General features: G+C 33.0%; 1 protein-coding gene across 2 annotated transcripts; it reads right to left on the reverse strand.

The window, feature by feature from the left end:
- Positions 1 to 1,490: 1,490 nt before the first annotated feature.
- MCM6 (minichromosome maintenance (MCM2/3/5) family protein) lies at positions 1,491 to 7,193 on the reverse strand. 2 transcript variants are annotated; one of them, XM_020680347.3, is made up of 18 exons: positions 6,993 to 7,193; positions 6,730 to 6,888; positions 6,520 to 6,645; positions 6,075 to 6,237; positions 5,787 to 5,980; positions 5,471 to 5,666; positions 5,306 to 5,383; positions 4,843 to 5,072; positions 4,637 to 4,751; positions 4,012 to 4,086; positions 3,791 to 3,931; positions 3,432 to 3,635; positions 3,137 to 3,298; positions 2,995 to 3,050; positions 2,742 to 2,887; positions 2,539 to 2,661; positions 2,141 to 2,271; positions 1,491 to 2,064 (listed from the first exon to the last, which is right to left on the reverse strand). In XM_020680347.3, the coding sequence occupies exons 1-18, from the start codon at positions 7,067 to 7,069 to the stop codon at positions 1,927 to 1,929; spliced, it is 2,514 nt and encodes an 837-aa protein (XP_020536006.1). In that variant the 5' UTR covers positions 7,070 to 7,193; the 3' UTR covers positions 1,491 to 1,926. The 2 variants fall into 2 exon arrangements, with proteins under 2 accessions (XP_020536006.1, XP_012075497.1); XM_012220107.4 differs by having other exon boundaries at positions 2,539 to 2,664; positions 6,993 to 7,192.
- Between the last annotated feature and the right edge of the window lie 12,099 nt (positions 7,194 to 19,292).

The raw sequence follows: 19,292 nt of genomic DNA on the forward strand, positions 1-19,292 counted from the left end.
ATCCCAGGACGCAAACCTTGCTAAAAGGACCAAAAACTTTTAGTCTGTAGGGTTGGAAGAGGATTACACGTCCTGATTATATATATATAGATATATATATTCTTAATTTGTAATCTTAATTTTATCACCTCATATTAATAGCTTAACATAACATATTTAAGAATTAATCTCACCGATCAAAATTCAATATTTGGATTGGATCATAAATGAAAAGATTTTACTATCAAGGTTCAGTATTTGAAATTATTGAAGTGAACTTAATAAAACATAAGGAAGCTAATCGTTATAAGAGCTCTTGAAAAATGAAAAAAAAAAATTGTATATCTTACATCACGAAATTTTATCAAAACTTTAACATTTTTCATCTTTTTTTTCTTTATTTTATTTCCTCTAATGTTTATTACTTTTTGGAAGAAAAAGAAAATTATAAATTTTTTTGAGATTTTTTTTTTAAATTGTGTAAAATGACAAGCTGTGTGTTAATTGGGATTTTTTTTTTTTTTTTGGTAATTAAGGATTTTTAATTTTTATCATATTAGCAGCAAGAACTTTAAAATGACAAAAGTTTACAATTTTCAACAGATTTTAGACTTTCTTTATTTGCTTTGATAACTTCTTTTAGTTTATTATTTGACCCCTCTGCCAATTTTCTAGATACATTCCCTATGAGACTTGTTCCCCTAATAGGAATTGGCATTTCATCTATATCCCAGGAAGTGAAGTTTATTCTTTTCAAGTTATTTCTTCGTACGTCTTTTGTTTATATAACTTTAAAATGTTAATGCCTTTTCCTGTAGTTCAAATTGCTGTATGACCATTCTGGGGATTATTGGCAATTTAGTTCCACTGATGGATTCATTCATTATTAGCATTAATGACAGGTGCTGTAGTTCGTGCTTTTGATTCCATGATACTTTTAACTTTTGTAGGTCGAGGTGGTGATAAATTAAGTCTCATAAAGCTTGCTACTTCGACTGAAAAGTCTCTGCCAATCTCGGAAACATGTTGATAGATCAGATTGGATGGCCACATTAATCAATAGGCAACTTAAATTTCGCTTCCTCACACTTGTCAAAAGAACTCTTACGAGTTCAAAGACATAATAGCATTTCAGTTAGTTTTGAAAACTGAAAATCAAAAATCATAATCAAACCGAACCAAAACTGAATCTCTATACGGCTAGAACCGGGTATTGCTCACCCTTCTCCGCCTAATCGACATATATCAATCACTCTGTAAGGGGCTGTAATTCTCATGCTAAAGAAATGCCATTGATAAACTTAGTAGCAATACTAGATCAGGTCAGTTAAAGGACATTGCTGACAATTAGAAATTTCACTTGTTTTACCGTTTCAACTGTAACCTTGAATTGTCGTCCGCTCCAAACCCCTCCTATATGCGTGAAACAACTCAAACCAATGTTCAATCTCAATCCTTTATCCACGTATAAACATAGGGTAGGTAGGTGAAGTCTTGTTAGACTCGCAATGTGTCAACTGTCAACAAATTGTATAGAAAAGAGCAACTACAGAAGCAGCAACCACACAAAATTATACAAGGTGACTGAAAATTAGACAAGGAACCGACTCCAAAACTTTGTTATCCATCCGGTCGAACTGGGAGATGTAAGCTCCACCTTTCTGGATTTCCAGCCTTGGCCTAATATGAACATCCCCCAGTAGCCAAAAAAAAAAAAAAAAAAAAAAGAATTAACTCTCCGCTCAGTTAGCTAGCTTACACCTAGGACTTTGGAAATTAACCCTACAATTTGTAGTTTTAATGGCAACATTCACAAACATTTCCATAATATAACTACAAACACACCGTGTGAATGTGCCAGATCATTTGGAGAAGTTAAATACATAACATTGTGAGATTAGGAACAATGGATGAACCTCGTGTTTCAGCAGCTGTGAACAGATCATATCACTCTACAACATAATTGGGAGCCACTGCTAATATTCTGTCATCTCGAGATGATGATTGCCTTGCACCTTCGCCGTCTGCTTCTGGCTGCCTGCCATCATCTACCACTATCAAGTAGCCTTCTCTGCGAATCAAACTCTGCAATACAAGCATTTATCACTCGAAACATAGCATTTGAAACTCTTGAAAGGAATTAAGATTATTCTAGTTTTACCTCTATAATAGCTTTGATTTTCGTGGCTTCATTCTTTGCTTCCTCTACGGAACTGTAGCTATTTTTCTCATTCTGTTGTTCCACATACCATCTGATCAACTCCCCTTGCCTCATTCCAGCCAGCCCAGTCCCTGAAAAATTATAATTTCCCAAAAAATGCGTCAAGACAACAAGTTTAGGGGGACAAATTATGACTTATAACAGAGTAGTTTCAATCTCTGCACAGAGCATCTGTATATAGGGTATGATGTATATCATTACTATATTAACAATATTACTGCTGCAAATAACTGAAGTTAGATGGATATAAAACTCTGGAATAACTAGTGATAATTATGCATACAAAAAATAAATCATATCTATAATCCAAATAAATAGGATTAATTCTTGTAGTTTACCATCTCGTGTTACAGCTTCTTCATGCTGTCTAAGACGCAAGACCAGGGCTTGTGTAATCCTCTGAAAGTATTCTTCACTTATCACAAGTTTTTTACCCTGTTGACTTGCCAAACCATCTCTACCTGCTGAAAAATCAACCCAGTTTAAGTGAAAAATGGTCAAGGAAGTAAATAAAAAACAAAATAGGTTCTAAGAATTCCACCTGTACTTCCAGAAGCTGGCCCAGCTTCAGTATTACTTGGTTGAGCAACGCCTTGATCAGCGTCACCATTTCCATCATTGCCACCATCACTATCATCACGATTTCCTTCTTGAAACTCAGATAAATCAATCTCACTGGACTCTACACTGCACAGGAAAACAACAATCACATTAGAACTATTCAAAGTTATGGGGATACTTGCATACATGCAATTATAAATTTTTGTAAATATGGATGGATCAAATTTTCTTGCCTGATGATGGATGTTTTCAGCAATCTCACTGCTAAACGAACATGACGTGGTTGAACCTGTGAAAAAGTGCTCTCTTTAGCCTCAAGTGAATATATGTGATGATCTTAAGTTGCTGGCACATAGTTTGACAAATTAAAAGAACCTGATTTTCCAAATGACTTCGAGCAATGGCTTCAGACAGTCTGATCAATGCCTCCAGCTGTCTAACCGTCATGCGATAAGCAACTCTACTACCAGGAGTTGTGTCACCTTTCCGCAGAGCAACATAAGATTGCACCAAAAGTTTTCTTGCTTCGGAATTGAGCTGCATTCATATTTAGTTTGGTTAAAATGAGAAAAGTTAAGTTGGAGGCCTTAAAATGAGACAAGGAACAACAGAAACTTTGTTTCCTGCTCAAAATGTTACAACTTTAACATGAGAAGATCAAGAAGCAAACCTTTGGCTTCAGAGTTTTTGCATATGCAATGTAACGCTTCAGTTGAGCAGTTGTGAATGCAGGAGCAAGTGCATCTTCATGTTTCTGATGAACTCTCACAATGTGATGAGCAATGTGATAATCAACCTGGTCATCTGGGTCATCAATCATCACATAAACTAGATCGAATCTTGAAAGAATTGCAGGAGGAAGAGCCACATTATACTGGGAAAAAAAATATCAAAGTGATTAGCCCAAATAAAAGTAAAGAAACATAAAAGACAAGGAAATTTATTATAAAATAACCACAATGAGGGCAGTATGCTAGTCTTTAGTTAACTAGTCAAAAGGCATTAAATCAGGTAAAAGAACATTCTCACCTTAAGTGGTTTAGACTTATCATAGCGTCCTCCTGCAGGATTAGCTGCAGCTAAGATTGATGTTCGAGCATTAAGTGTTGCCTGAATTCCTGCTTTTGTGATGCTTATTGTCTGCTGTTCCATGGCTTCATGAATTGCAACCTTCACATCCATTAATATCTATGTCAGAAGTTCATACACATTGTATTAATCAAAGAAGGGACAGATTTTCAGAGTAGTACCTGGTCCTTGATATCCATTTTGTCAAATTCATCAATGCAACAAATGCCATTGTCAGCAAGCATCAGTGCACCAGCCTGTAGATACCAAATAAGAAGAGTCAAGACATTGAGGCAGATAAAGTGAAAGCAGTTGGTCATACCCACTGTAATGGATACAAAATAAGGAATCAAAGAAATAAGATCACGTGGTTGGTCCTCATGTTCTATTCAAAAATTTATTACTTTATATTAAATTTTTTAGTTCAAGCCATAATTAACTTCACTTGCACTTCAATTTTAAACGGGAATTTCAAAACATTAAACAGGTAATAAATTGTGTTCCTTCTTGGTGTATGCTTCATGAATCCAAAATAATCCTCCAGGACCACAACTCCAACATTAACAGATGAATAATAACATAACAAAGCTTGAAAATTGTTTACTTGGGTTGTTTCTTTAAGATTAATAATGAGATCAACAGCATAACCATAGCACTAATGAAAATTCTATGTTTCAATTCTATTTCAAAACTCACAAGAAAATGATATCATATCCAGAGGATGTCATAAAGAGGTGCCATGACCGGTGAAACTCCACAAGGTTCAGTGATTCTAAATGAACAAAACAGCAAGAAACTAAATGCTACCTCAATGCAGAATTCCCCAGTTTCGGGTTCTTTGGCAACTGTTGCAGTTAAACCAGCAGCAGATGAGGACTTCCCAGATGTATAGACAGATCTAGGGACTATACCTGAAGTGTACCTGTGAATGGATGGACCAAGATATAAAATTGAACCGTCATGCATAAACTAAGATTGAAAAATAAAACACAGAAAAGAAAAGTCCAACGTACTTGAGAAACTGAGATTTTGCACAGCTGGGATCTCCAACTATACAAACATTGATGTCACCTCTAAGGTTAATGCCTTCATGAGTGAACTTGTGGACACCGCCCAAGAGCATAAGAAGAATTGCTCGTTTGATATCTTGGTGACCAAAAACAGTTGGAGCAATGCTATCAACCAGCTTGTTGAAGAAATCAGGGGTATTTCTCATTCTTTGAATTTCATCTAGCTCCTCTGCCTGAAATAAATGAAGTGAGCTCTTAATTGCATCTTACCACATATGAACATATGGCCAGCTACTCAATTAGTGCAATAAAACAACATTAATAAATCATACTATTATCCATTAAGTCAGAAATCAATGATATTCTAACATTAACTAAATATGATATGATGACCAAATTACCTATCATCTATAATGCAAATGGAGAATATCACTGAAAATGACAAAACCAGTGCAAAGGAACTTACTATGAACTGCTGGTTGTCATCTTCGTCAACATCCTTCTTTCGATTCCTGATGTCAGTATCCCTCCTTCCATCACTAACCTAAAAAAGAAGCATTAATGAAATACATATAACTATGTAAGACAAATAATCATAGCCCCAGCATCACAGTCGTTATAATAGACCAACCTGCACTGAATTAGCAATAAATGCAAGGCGATATGAGAGGTCTCTCACTCCCAATGCTCGCAGACCCCTCACGCCTTCTTGTCCAACAGTAGAATTCTTACGTTGAGGTGCTTCTCGACGACATTCTGCTCGCTCTCCCGGGGATGCCAAGGCTGATATGTCTGGTATTACAACCACAGTACCTGTGAAAATAACCCTGAAAGCATAGACAAATTTAGGTCACATAATTAAACAAGTCCACTTATAAATCAAAATGGAATAAATGCATAACCAAAAAACCAAATTGATTGGATTATGTGAGAAGAAATTGTCTTACGTATCACCAGCTCTGGCCTGTTCAACAATATCATGGCGAAGAATAACATCCAAAGATCTGGGAAGGGAGCCTGCAGGAATCTCTTTTGAAGTTTCCTGCATTCTGACCCTCTGCCAATCAGCAAATTTGCTATCTTGTCTGAGCAACGCCCATTTTGTTCTGTTATTGCATGTTGCATTTACACATATTGTCGGCTGAAAATTTCAAATTACAGTTGCACGTGTTAGATTAGGCATGAAAAACCATTTTGTGACTGAAGATGCAAGATAACATTTAAGCGGAACTGACCTCAGTATATTTGAACTGCTGCTCAACATTCTTTATGACACCACCACATTCCAAACACCTGAAAGCTCCTTGCAGAAGCTCTGGCCTCACCTCACTTGTGCGAGTCACCACTCCAGTCACAGATACTAGTTTGCCAATTTCTGCTGTAGTTAGCTCTCTCAACCTGAAAATTAAATATCCAATAAGTGCAAATGATTTACAACAGTGTTCAAAAGCTAAATAAAAAAACTCATCTATTGTAGAATGCAAAGAACTTCTATGCGTTGGTTACATTTCTAAGCATGTCAAGCATAGAGAACCAAAATTAAAGATAGAATTACTTAGTAAAGAGAGCATATTAAATATCAAGATACTATGCCAATTTGAAAAACTGGAAAAGAAAAAGAGAAGAAAATAAAAGAAAAGAAAAATCAAATTGTAGCAGAATGAGGGAGCGATGGAATACCGCTTAGAGAAAGGGATATTGAAGAAGGCAACATTAATATCCTTATTAGGATTATCATCAGATATGAATTGAGGCTTAATCTCCATAACGAACCTCTTGCACGCATTCTTCAAGTAAGGTTCAACCCTAAAATTAAAATTAAAGATAAATATTTTACAAATCAGTAAAATTGGGAAAATAGGGTTTTTGAATGGCTGAAATCTGAGATACCTCAAGTACTCATTAGCAACAGCTTTCTGGAGATCATCATCGAAACGCATAACGTGAGAGAAATCAATGAACATGGTAGTGGATTCACTGGCTCTCATGGCTTCAATTTCTGCCTCGTAATAGGCTTCTCCCATATTATTTTGCCCATCTAGTCTAAAGCTGATCCAAATGTCAAATGGAAAAACTTACAACATTAATATTCATTTTTAAATCCATAAACATCAAATTAGAGAGAAACAGAAGTGGAATCGAGACAAAAGAACCTCTTGAGAAAATCCAGGAAAACCTTCTCCACGGCCTCTGCCATAACGTCGGAGAAGTAACCGCCAAACGCGTCCATTTTCGATTTCTTTCCTTCTTTTTCTTCAAAATCAGCTAAGGTTTGGAGGAAATGGAAACTCTAACAGGTGTTTTGGTAGAAGGGAAATAGCCAATTGCGAGGACGATGGACAGAAACTAGCTACTTTGGCTTCTCTTTGTGGCGGGAAATTGAGTAGCAGTTTCCCGCCAATATTGTCTATGATGTCGTGTCGGCCCTGTAGTAACAACCTAGAATGGGCTAATCCCTTATTCTTTTGGGCTTTAGATCCAGGTCAAGATGGGTATGGACTCGGGTCGGGTTTTAGCCATATGTCTAATTTTTTCTCTTTCACAAACGAAAACAAAAAGGTAATGTTAAAAAATAATTGGTGGAATATATAATCTTAACTTATGAAGTTTAACAAAAAGAATCTTAAAATATTGTGTTAGCCAGGACTTTAAAAAATTAATCTTATGGCACCCTAAAATTTATATTTTTTTTAACAATATCACATCTCGTCACACTAGAAATGATAGTTTTTCAACTTTTTCTTTTTTATATACAAAATATTGATTTGATATATACTGCAGCGATCATGCAAGAGAAAACTTAGTAATGTCTATGGGGTATCAAACACATGCTTCCCAATAACCAAAGTTGACCCATAATAGGTCATCCAATTAGCACAAGTGCTGGCTTCTCGATAAACATATGATATATGATATTTGACTATAACATTGGCTTTCCAAACACTCCTTTAACATTTATGGATGGGTTAATTTCACTGGAAGGATCTAAATTATATACTCAATTACTTAATGGAGTATCAACTTCAATTTATATCTTAAAAATACCTAAACTCCTATAGTTGTAACAGTAAAATGCCTTTTAATGCAATTGTCAATTTTCGGTGGCCGGATTGCCACGTATTTAACACGTGGCTTTGTATTTTAAATGAAATTTGTTGTATAAGTTTTCTCTCTCCTCCATGTCATAACCCACCTTTACACATGGGTTTTTTATTTTAAATTAATTTTCTAAACGAATTTTCTCTCTACCACGTGATGGCCTCTTTTTTTTGGTAACAATGATGGCCTCTTTCTTTTTTGGTAACAGAAATGGCCTCCTTTTGCTTTTCATTATTTATTTTAGAAAAACACCTTAATTGCTAATTGAATCTTCCATGGACGACGAAGCACAACCTTCTACTTCAGCTTTCTCTTTTACATCTAAAGGATGGCGAAAGGTTCGTGATTCAACTGACGCGGATCTTCAACTTATATGGCTATAGCCAATTCTTTTAAGAATCTCGCCAACTGATTTGATAGAGAGATCTAGGAATTCATCAACTTCGCATTCACTTCCTTCACGGTAGGTTCGTTTGATAGGGTTAGATGATGGAGAGGCCAGTTAGATTTAGATTCGAAAGAGGAGAGAAGGACAGCTTAAGGAATAATGAGTTTGTGGAGAAATTGATTTCTAGCTTCTATGTTTGGTCCATTGATTGAGTTTTTATTTTCTCCATCAGTTGTTCGCATGTCCCCTTTCCTTTTGCAAGTCAGTTCAGGCATGAGAGGTGTGCGCTGTGTTAAAAATGAAAAGAAATAAAGAGAGAGAAAGTCGTTAAAATGTTGGAGCAAAATTAGCACAATTAGATAAAATGATGACTGAATAAAGGAAATAGAACACAAGAATTAGAGTACTTTGAAGAGAATAAAACAAAAGCTGTGTACAATTAATCTGAAATTGATGTACCCATTTTATAGGCTTACATAGCAACTGAATTCCTAAAAATATGAGCACGACCAACAAATGCCAATTAACAGATTGTGATACTGAAAACTAGGAAATAAGATAATGCTAGTAACAATAAAATAATACCAAGTCAAGCTCAATTTTGAATAACCTCATCAATCCCCCCTTTATTCAAAGTTACAAACACTGAGCTAAGAACTAAAGTAAGCATGCTTGTCAGAGGAGAGGGCCTTCATCAGAATATCAACCACCTATTCATGTGTACTGCAGTATTTGAGATAAATTTCACCATTGGTAACCAGATCACCGGTGAAGTGATGGCGAAGATTTATGTGTTTAGTCATTCAATGAAATGCTGGATTTTTTATCATAGCAATAGTAGCATTGTTGTCACAAAAAATTTCTATCGCAACCTTCTGTTCTTGACCGAAATCAGCAAGTAATCTTCGTAACCATATTGCTTGACATGCGAAGGAGGTGGCAGCAATATATTCTGCCTTTGACGAGGAAAGAGCCGTTGGTTCTTGCATCTTTGAACTCTATGAGACAACCCAAACCTAAGGAAAAAAACATTTCCTGAAGTGCTCCTTCGATCATCCAAACAAACTCCCCAGTCACTATCCGTGTAGCCAAGCAACTAACAATCACATTTTTGAGAGTACCTAATTCCAAACTTCATAGTTCCAGCAATTTACCATAAGATTCTTTTAGCTGCTCCAACGTGATGCTTTGTAGGAGAGTGCATGAACCTGGAAACTATACCAATAGAAAATGCTATATCTAGTCTAGTGCGAGTGAGATAAATAAGACCTCCCACTAAACTTCTATGGCGACTTGTATCTTCTTTCCCAATATCATCTTCAACTTGAAGTTTTTCATTCATATTCATGGGTGTGGTAGTTGCTTTACAATCAGACATGCCAAATTTCTTAGGGAGATCAATAGCAAATTTTCTTTGTGAAATAAAAATGCCAACACTTGTTTGATACACTTCCAACCCAAGAAAATAATGCAATAAACCCAAGTCAGTCATTTCAAAACTCTTCATCATACTCTCTTTGAAATCAGCAATAAGAGATTGACTTGAATCCATGTAAATTATATCATCAACATACAGGCACACAACAATAACTGACCTGGACCTTTCCTCTTCAAGTAGAGCGTTGGGTCATTTTTGCTCTTTTTAAAGCCATTTTGCTAGAAGTAAGTGTTAATTTTACTGTACCAAGCACGTGGGGCTTATTTCAGCCCATAGAGTGCTTTCTTCAGCTGATATACTTTCTCTTCCTTGCCTTTAGTTATGAAACCATTAGGCTGGGAAACATAAACTTCTTCCTCTAACTCCCCATTTAAAAAAGCAGCCTTAGCATCAAATTGATAAACTAGTCAATTAAATTGTGCATCCAAGGCTACAAAAAGTCTTACAGTTTCAAATCGAGCAACCGGAGAAAAGGTCTCCTCAAAATCTATACCTTGTTGCTGTGAATATCCTTTTGCCATGAGTCTTGCCTTGTGCTTTTGAATGCTACCATCAACATGATACTTGGTCTTAAAGATCCATTTGAGACCAATAGCATGTTTTCTATCCGGCAAGTCTACTAACTCCCATGTTTCATTCTTTTCAATAGCTACTAACTCACTCTTCATTGCCTTGCACCATTCCTCTTGCTTATTTGCCTCTTCAAAACTGGTTGGTTTAGCTACAAATAAGGCATTGGTGGAGTCCTAGATCTCTTAAAGTGATCTGAATTTTCTTGATGGTGTACTTTCAGTAGAGGAATCACTCAATGATGATTTACTTCCATTTAGAGAAGAAGACAAGGTGCTGCCAGTTTGTGGTGTTGATGGAGTAGAATTTGTAGGTGATGCACCAATTGCTTCGATGATTGGATCTTCAGCATCAAATGAATTACAACTGCTGAATCTTCAGTATTTTCATCCCAATTCTAGCTTGAACTTTCGTCAAACACTACATTCTTGCTTACAATTATCTTGCCACTTAAAGGGTTATATAGCCTATATGCTTTGGATTGTAAAGAATAACCAACAAAAATGCATTTTACAGATTTGATGTCCAATTTTTGTCGATTTTGTAAATCAACTAAAGCATAGGGTATACACCCAAAGACTTTTAAATGGCTTACTCGTGGCTCCATACCTGTCTAAGCTCATACGGAGTAAGATTCTGAATAGCTCTTGTAGGTGAAATATTAAGCAAATACACTGCCGTTGTGACTGCTTCAGCCCAAAAGATTTTTGGTAGTCCCTTTGCTTGTAGCAAGCTTCTAGCCATTTCAACAATGGTGCGATTCTTCCACTTAGCAACACCGTTTTGCTCAGGTGTATAAGGGGCTGTCAAATTCCTACGGATACCATTTTCAGTGCTAGTAGTAATTGCAATAGTGCCTTTGCCTTTGGCTTAAAGTAGCTTGTTGTTTCCTAGTCGAACTCTTATGGTGTGGAACTCATCAAGCTCTTTAACTATAGATTTTACCCCTGTCATATGGATTGAACATCCACTGTCTAGGTACCAGACTTCACTTGCAATCGGCACAGTATGTCCATCATCAAAAACCATGAACAAGGTCTCTTCCTCTTTCTCCTCCATAGCATAACTTGCTTGTTTGTCTTGCTTTTGTAGTAATTTCCAGCATTCTGCCTTCACATGCCCAAACTTTTTGCAGTAGTTGCATTAAATATTGCTTTTGTTATGCTTAAGTTCATTGGAGATTACCCTTTATCAGCTTGCCCATAGGATCTGCTACCTCCCCTTCCTCTACTACGGCCTCTACTATGATAACCTCCTCTATTTGTTGCTTTTCCAAAACCAGTATTGTGAGAAGTTGCTTCACCCTTCACTTGAAGTGCCTTTTCCTCACCTCTTTCAAGTAACCTACTAAGTTTAGCTTCATATGCTTGCAAAGAACCTTTTAGTTCATCAAAAGGAAAAATAGAAAGTTCTTCTGACTCTTCAATGGCAGTAGTAACATGATCATATTTAGGAGTTAAACTCCTCAAAACTTTTTGAACAACAAGTTGATCAGGAAGATTCTCACCATATGATCTCATGTGACTTACAACTTCTATCACTCTTGATAGAAAATCATGCATAGACTTATTATTTTTGATAAACAGAGTTTCAAAATTATGGCAAAAGGCCTGAAGTTTCACTATAATTACCTTTGATGAGCCTAGATACTCTTCCTTCAATGCATACCATGCTGCCTTTGAAGTGGTGATAGTTACAATCCTTGCAAAAATTGAGTCATGGACTGTTTGTTGGATAAGAACAATGCCTTTGAGTCCTTCCGGTTCTCTCTTAATCTGTTTTTGTCTTCTGGGTCAGCATACCCATTTTTCACAAGATCCTAAAGATCTTAAGACTTGAACAAAGTCATCATCTTAATGCTCCGGAATTCATAACAATCCCCTTTGAAGATAGGAATGAGGGGATGAGACACATTCACAAAATTTCAATTTAAAGCCATGGAAACTTCTCACAGAACTTTTGTCGAACACTTGGTGGGTAGCAAAACCTGCAGCTCTGATACCAATTTGTTGAAGCAAAATTAGCACAATAAGATAAAATGATGACTGAACAAAAAAAAAAAAAAAAACAGAACACAAGAACTAGAGTAATTTGAAGAGAATAAAACAAAAGCTGTGTACAATTAATCTGAAATTGATATGCCCATTTTATAGGCTTACATAGCAACTGAATTCCTAAAAATGTGAACACGACAAATAAATGCCAACTAACAGATTGTGATACTGAAAACTAGGAAATAAGATAATGCTAGTAACAATAAAATAATACCAAGTCAAGCTCAATTTTGAATAACCTCATCATAAAAACAAAAAGGAAGAGAAATAGAGAGAGATCTGCGTTAAAAAAGGACACCAACACCTGAGAGAGAGAAAAAAGGGAAAAGGGTAAACGTGCGCTGTGACACGGAGGAGAGAGAGAATTTATAAAAGAAATTGCATTTAAAATAAAAAGCCATGTGTTAAATATGTGCCAATCCGACGATCAAAAATTGACAATTGCGTCAAAAGGCATTTTACTGTTGAAATGTGGGAGTTTAAGTATTTTTAAGATACAAATTGAAATTGGTATCCTATTAAGTGATTGAGTATATAATTCAGGCCTTTCCAATGAAATTAAACCCTTATGGATGAGAATGAGGATATTTATATTGAAGATGGATTGCAAGAAGATGATTGTGGAGATTTTAGAAGTGATGATGATCAATATCAGATTGTTGATCTACATGATGAAAGGGAAAATGATTATCTTGATTTGGATCATGATGATTGATGCATTTTGAGTAGTTTTTTATGTTAGTTAATATGAAGTAGGAGGGAACATTATATGATTCAAATGCATGTCTTTTTATGCATTTTCTTTATATTTTATTTAGGTATTCTAAATTATTAAATGTAAGTGATTTTAGATTTTATAAGTAGCATTTTTTTTTGTCAATTTTGAAGTTCTTTTTTTTTAATTTCTTTTCGCTCTTTTCTTTGATCAGGCATGCGCTTTTGCATTGCGTCGTGCGCCTAGGCTCTAGAGACTTTTGCACTTTGCGCCTTTTATTATTATGTTTGTGATACTTTGAACTTTAAAATCAACCTTGTAGCACCCTGAATCTACTTTCTGTGATACCTTGTACCTCCTAGCACTAAAAATAAAGATTTTTAAAGTTATTGGTTTTATATGCAAAGTATTTGATTTGATATATGGTCAATACAACTTTTGGTACAATAAATTATATATATATATATATATATATATATATATATATATATATATATATATATATATATATTAAGTACCTAATTGATTTAATCTTATAAGTTGAGGTGCTCAATCGGTCAAATAAAGTTTTTGACATATCCAATTTTATAAGTTTAAATGTTTAATAGAAATAAAAATTGATACTGCCATAAGATTTTTCCTTAAAAGTATAGGAGTGAATTTGTGCATTAAGCCTCAAATCTGATCATTTTATTACGAGCAACATAAACCTATATCCATTTTCTCTTATATGATTCTACATCTTACTATATTAATCACAATCATCAGTACTGGTTTGGACATCAATCACAATCATCTTACTACATCTTACTGATGGTTGTCGATTCCACCGAAAATTAATTACTAAATTTTAATTGTAGAAGTGGTGAATTCAGGTCGAACCCTGGAGACTGAAATCTTAAATTTTGTGATATTTTGTAAAGAGAAAAAGGGGGGTTGGCTTTTGAAAATTCACTTAAAGAAATCAAAATAAAACTGACTATTAAACTTAAATTGAAACTCAATCTAATAAACATTCAATTCAAGGCAATTTATAATCCAATGTATGAATGATCACAGACAAATTTTGAATGAATTACTCTTTGAATACTTAACTAAAACTTACCAATAAGCGTGATAAATTCCCTGACTTCCCTATTACAGTTAATTTGAGCCCAGCACCCTTATTAACTCTAATTATTAAATGAGCAGATATTAAACAATCCTTTTCAATCTAATAAAAGCATTAAGGACAGAAAGTAGTTAAATTTGAACAATAATTTAAAAAGCATAAATTATTTAATTCAATCCTATTGTTTCTTTAGATTATTACCGAAAACTTGAAACATAATCAGTAAAACCTAATTGCTACTAACACTCAATCTTTCACAACAATTACAGATTATGAAGATGAAATAGCACTTATTCCTACCAAATAATTAACTAATACGCTTTTTTAGCAAATCACCCAATAGAATTAACACCTTAATTGCAAGAAACAACAGATATTCAAAGAACAATTATTTAAATTAAGAATAGGTCTCACAATTATACATATGGAAATTGAATGCCTTGAACTGAACTAAGAAATTAGTCACTCATATCCATGGCTTTCAATCACTAAAACAAAAGAATACGAAACAAAATCTTAAATTAGATGGTGAACTATGTGGGAAGAAAAACGTGCCTCCTTGCTGCTCCAGAATCGCAACTATATGTAGCCTCTCAAAAGATCCAAAGAATCTCTAATCACTTCGAAACTTTAAAAACAGTCAACAGAAATCTTTATTATTCTGATTTCTCTCCCATTTTTCAGTAACTTCCTTTTCGAATCTGATTCTGACTTTTTCAACAAACTTGCAGATCTCCTTCTCACCTTTCTAACGAACTAAGGCTTGCCCAAAACGGACACTCACAACAGAAGATATGACCTAAAAACCAAATTAGGTTGAAGCAGATATTTCTACTCAAAACATAATCTTTTATGGCATTTTTGACAATCAAAACAACCTCACTTCATTTAGTTGTCTTCATAGCAACTATAGGGCCATCTTCTAAGATTCAAATGGGCTTGGGCTGAGCTGATTTTGACTCTTCAAGCTCCAGATATGTCTTAAACAATAAAACCCCTTCGTGCATGTTCATTCATGACATTCGTTCTAGATTCAGAGCTCTTTTTTGATGAATTTTGAAGGGTTGAATTCAATCTTGCCTCCTCTTAGAAATTTGTAGAGCTCCTTTCTATCTTTCCAACGAATCACAAATCAATCAATTTGAACATCTATACATTCAGTTATGCCTAAAGAAGCAAACAATGGTCAAAATATTAACAATGCTGAAAATTCCTCAATTAAATGGTATTATTCAAAAAAATAACTTAGATCATGTCTAATTGATAAAAATTGTTCAACCAACTGATTTAACCTTGAAAACAACTCAAAAATACCAAAAATATTAAGAATAAAAGTGACAATTTATGCACATATCACTTACTATACACTCGAAAAAAAAAATTGAAGCAATTTTTAAAAATTTTTACTTTTATGCTTTACTTTTTTTACTTTCACTGTTAAGAAAAAAAAATTACAAATAACCAAATAATACCAAAATCATGAACTTCTGAAATTAATAATTTGTGATAGGATTGTTTGCGAATCGATTTGGTTCGATTTGAATATAATAAACAAATTAAATTTAAAGTGTCGGTTTGAAAAAAAATTAAAATCAAATCAAGCCATTAACAATTTCAAACCAATTCAAATCTTTAGTAGTAATTTAGTTTGGATTGGTTCAATTTGACAGTTTGGGTGGTTTGAAAGAAGAAAAATTAATCTTCCTCGTTCATCTAGTTAATAAGAAAAAAGATTAACATTATACTAAACATGGAAAATGAATTAACACAATTATGCATAAAATATCCATGGTTTTAAGTAGCTATTGGAAATTTTTTAAATTAATTTTTTATATATTTATTCTTAGTATAGTATAAAAAAAGGTTATATTTAATAAGACGTTAATTAGCAATTTATAAATATAGACAGACAAAATATAATAATTATATAATTCACCTAATTAATATGAAATTATTTTTCAATTATTATCCAATATAACCCAATATCATAATTTGCTATCTAACATAAATTATCAAAGCAAAGGAAAATATCATTTCAAAAAATTGACTGAATTTAAAACAATTATCAATTATTAATATAATTTAATAGTTTGATTCGGTTTGGACGGTTTTGATCCCGAAAATAATAAGCCAAATCAAAAACTTGGTTTAGTAGCACTTCTTCTTAATAAGACATTCCCCGTTCTGTCTTCTTACAAAATCGAATCAAATTAGCAATTTTTAATACCACAGTTTTAGATCGGTTCGAACGATTTAGATGGTTTGATGAATACTTCTAAATTGCGGTATTATAAATTTATAATCTCTTACAAAATCAAGTCATCTCAAAGTAACTAAATTATAAAATTTTGAACATAAATTTTCGGTTCAAATAAAAAAAAAAATCAAACTGAAGCAATACTATTTTGGTCGGTTCAGCTTGACTTTTTACTTAAATCAGTTCATTTAATAAGGTAGTAATTTTAAGTTCGATTATATCGATTTGACTTAATTATCTACTAATAAAATTAAAATATTTGAGTTTAGTTCAGTTTGTATTCATTTTTAGTTTGATCACTGTATTTTTTGGCCTTTGATTATTTTGGTTCGGGTTGATTTGGTTCAGTTGAACCAAATGCTCACCGTTACCTATAAAATAAATAATCAGAAAAGAAGCACTTTATTGAAAATATTAAGGCACATAACACATTTAAATCAAGTGCTAAAAACAATATTGATAGACACATATTTTCATAAATCATGCAATTTTAGCCATTGCTATCGTTATTTATTGTGTGATATTTTCAAGTAATTTTCGAATGAGTTTTTGTTTTTTTATTTCCTAGTTTTCCTTGCATTCTAAATGATATGTTGGAAAAAGATGTTCAAGGTCAAAATTATAGTTTGAACTGTTTTTCTATTAATTGATTAATACAATATTCAAAAACAAAATCAAAGGAGTTTTGTTTTCGTTATACAAGGGAGGAACTTTATCGATAAATCTTGAATCTTAATTTAAAAAAAAGAGGAATAATTTCTTTAAAAAAAATTCGGTAGAAAGGGTATCTTATTGTATTTTTTTTATAAAGATTTTAATTGTTATTTTAAGATATTGGAGTGAATTAATAAAAACTTTTCAAACCAAAATCACAAAATAATTTATGAAAAGTTTAAGAAATAACCAAAGTTTTATGAATGTAATAATCCTAAATTTCTATCTTGAAATGCCAACAATTGCCAATTTTAATCGATTTAAATAACTATCAACACTTTCAAATCATAAGATATTTTCAAGTAATAATATCAATTCACGGAATAAAATAAATAAGATGCTTATATGTGTTTTATGATGCTGCAAGATATAGGAAAGTAATTAGTGAAGGAAGAAAAGGAAACATTTGATGATGACTATCAATCATTTGTATAATTTGTATTCCACGTAATAAAATGCTAAGGAAAATGTAAATACGAAACATGCGACAATGGATTTCGATCTTATCAGATTTGGGTGGACTCAAGTTCGTGCATAAGAAGATCAAAACAAATGAAAAATATTTGCAAGGTAATGGCAATGATAGTATTGCAATTTTATTATTGTATATGTAACCTACAAAATAAAAGTAGTGGCAATAACTTTAAAATAAGTAACATCATTGATTTGAAATATCTAATTAGTTATACATGTTTGGTGTGCTTAAACCAAATTAGAAATTAGGGCTCTTTTGAAATACATGTACTTAAGAAATTCTAATATAGTAAATTTCTTATCATCCTAGAGATGGTTGTTGCTGTGATTAAGCCATTCAAGCATCAAATCATATTTATAGGATTCTAATTAATTCTATATATATATACTTGGTAACCAGTTTTAAAGACCGGAAATTATTAAACTTTTGTTTCTCTCTTCTTTTCCCTTTCTTAAAATAAAATAAAAAATTGCTAAATGAAGAGGAAATGAGCTTCCTGTTCATTCCCTTCCACCAACTACAAACCTGATTATGGACTTGGCCCATAGCCCATAGCTCAAAGATCTAAATAGAGTTCAAATTGAACTAATTATCAAATTTACCCCAAATCTTTTAAATAGTTACAATTTCATCCCAAGTCAGTCTGTATTGTAAACATCTTGGACTTATAATTTAGTTGATTTTTATCCTAATTTATTTTTAGGATGTATTTACACAATAAAAACGGGCTAGAGTAATCTAAACTTATAAAACTGTTGCAAATGTACCCTAAAAGTAAATTAAAATTATAATTTCAATTAAAATAATATAATTATGGATTTGATAAAAGTAAATATAAAATGGACTATTTGAATTCAAAAAGAACACTAGTTATAATCCGAATATTCATATAATAAACAAAAATAATAAAATTCAAGTATCTATATAATAAATAAGAAAATCCAGATCTAGCCTTCGATTTTAAAACTAAATCAATCTTATAATAATAAGATAGATACTAATACTATATTATTTTTCCTCGGAGGATGACAATAAATATGGTAACAATCAAGTCCTCGTGGCTAATCTTTTTTCAAATAAATAATTATTCTGTTGGTAATTGTGCATGCCTTAGTGTTAGACTCAATATACCTCTATGCCCGTAAAGAAAAAAAATTAATTATTTTTATCGGTAAATTCTGAATTTCAATTATTTATAAATTTATCACAAATTTTTTGATAATATTCAGTTGATAATTGCCTGTATATGCCCTCAATATTTAACGAAATGAAATAAACAATATTTATAAAAAAAAATATTAATAATATTCACGCGATATTCTGTCAATATTATAAATGTTGAATATAATGTTTATAAGACGAAGAGATTAGTTTTATAGCCAAAAGTGTAAAAGTACAATTTTTATGGGTTATTATTAATTGCTTCTGCAGATAACCCCTACAAATTTTGACCCAAATGGCTTGGTTAAGGGTCTAAAAAGACAAGAAGATAAAAAGTTTTGCTTAAAAGGAGGGGACACGTGTGAGAAGCTCAGTTAACTCAAAACTGAAAAAGCAAAGGAATGCCATTCCTAATATGCCCCATTTGTTGCATGTTCTCATTTCACTCTCTGGATGATATCTGGCAATGCA

This window comes from Jatropha curcas, chromosome 10 (genome assembly GCF_041381405.1).
Source record: "Jatropha curcas cultivar XTBG-Jc1 chromosome 10, XTBG_Jcur_1.0, whole genome shotgun sequence".
Lineage (NCBI taxonomy): Eukaryota > Viridiplantae > Streptophyta > Magnoliopsida > Malpighiales > Euphorbiaceae > Jatropha > Jatropha curcas.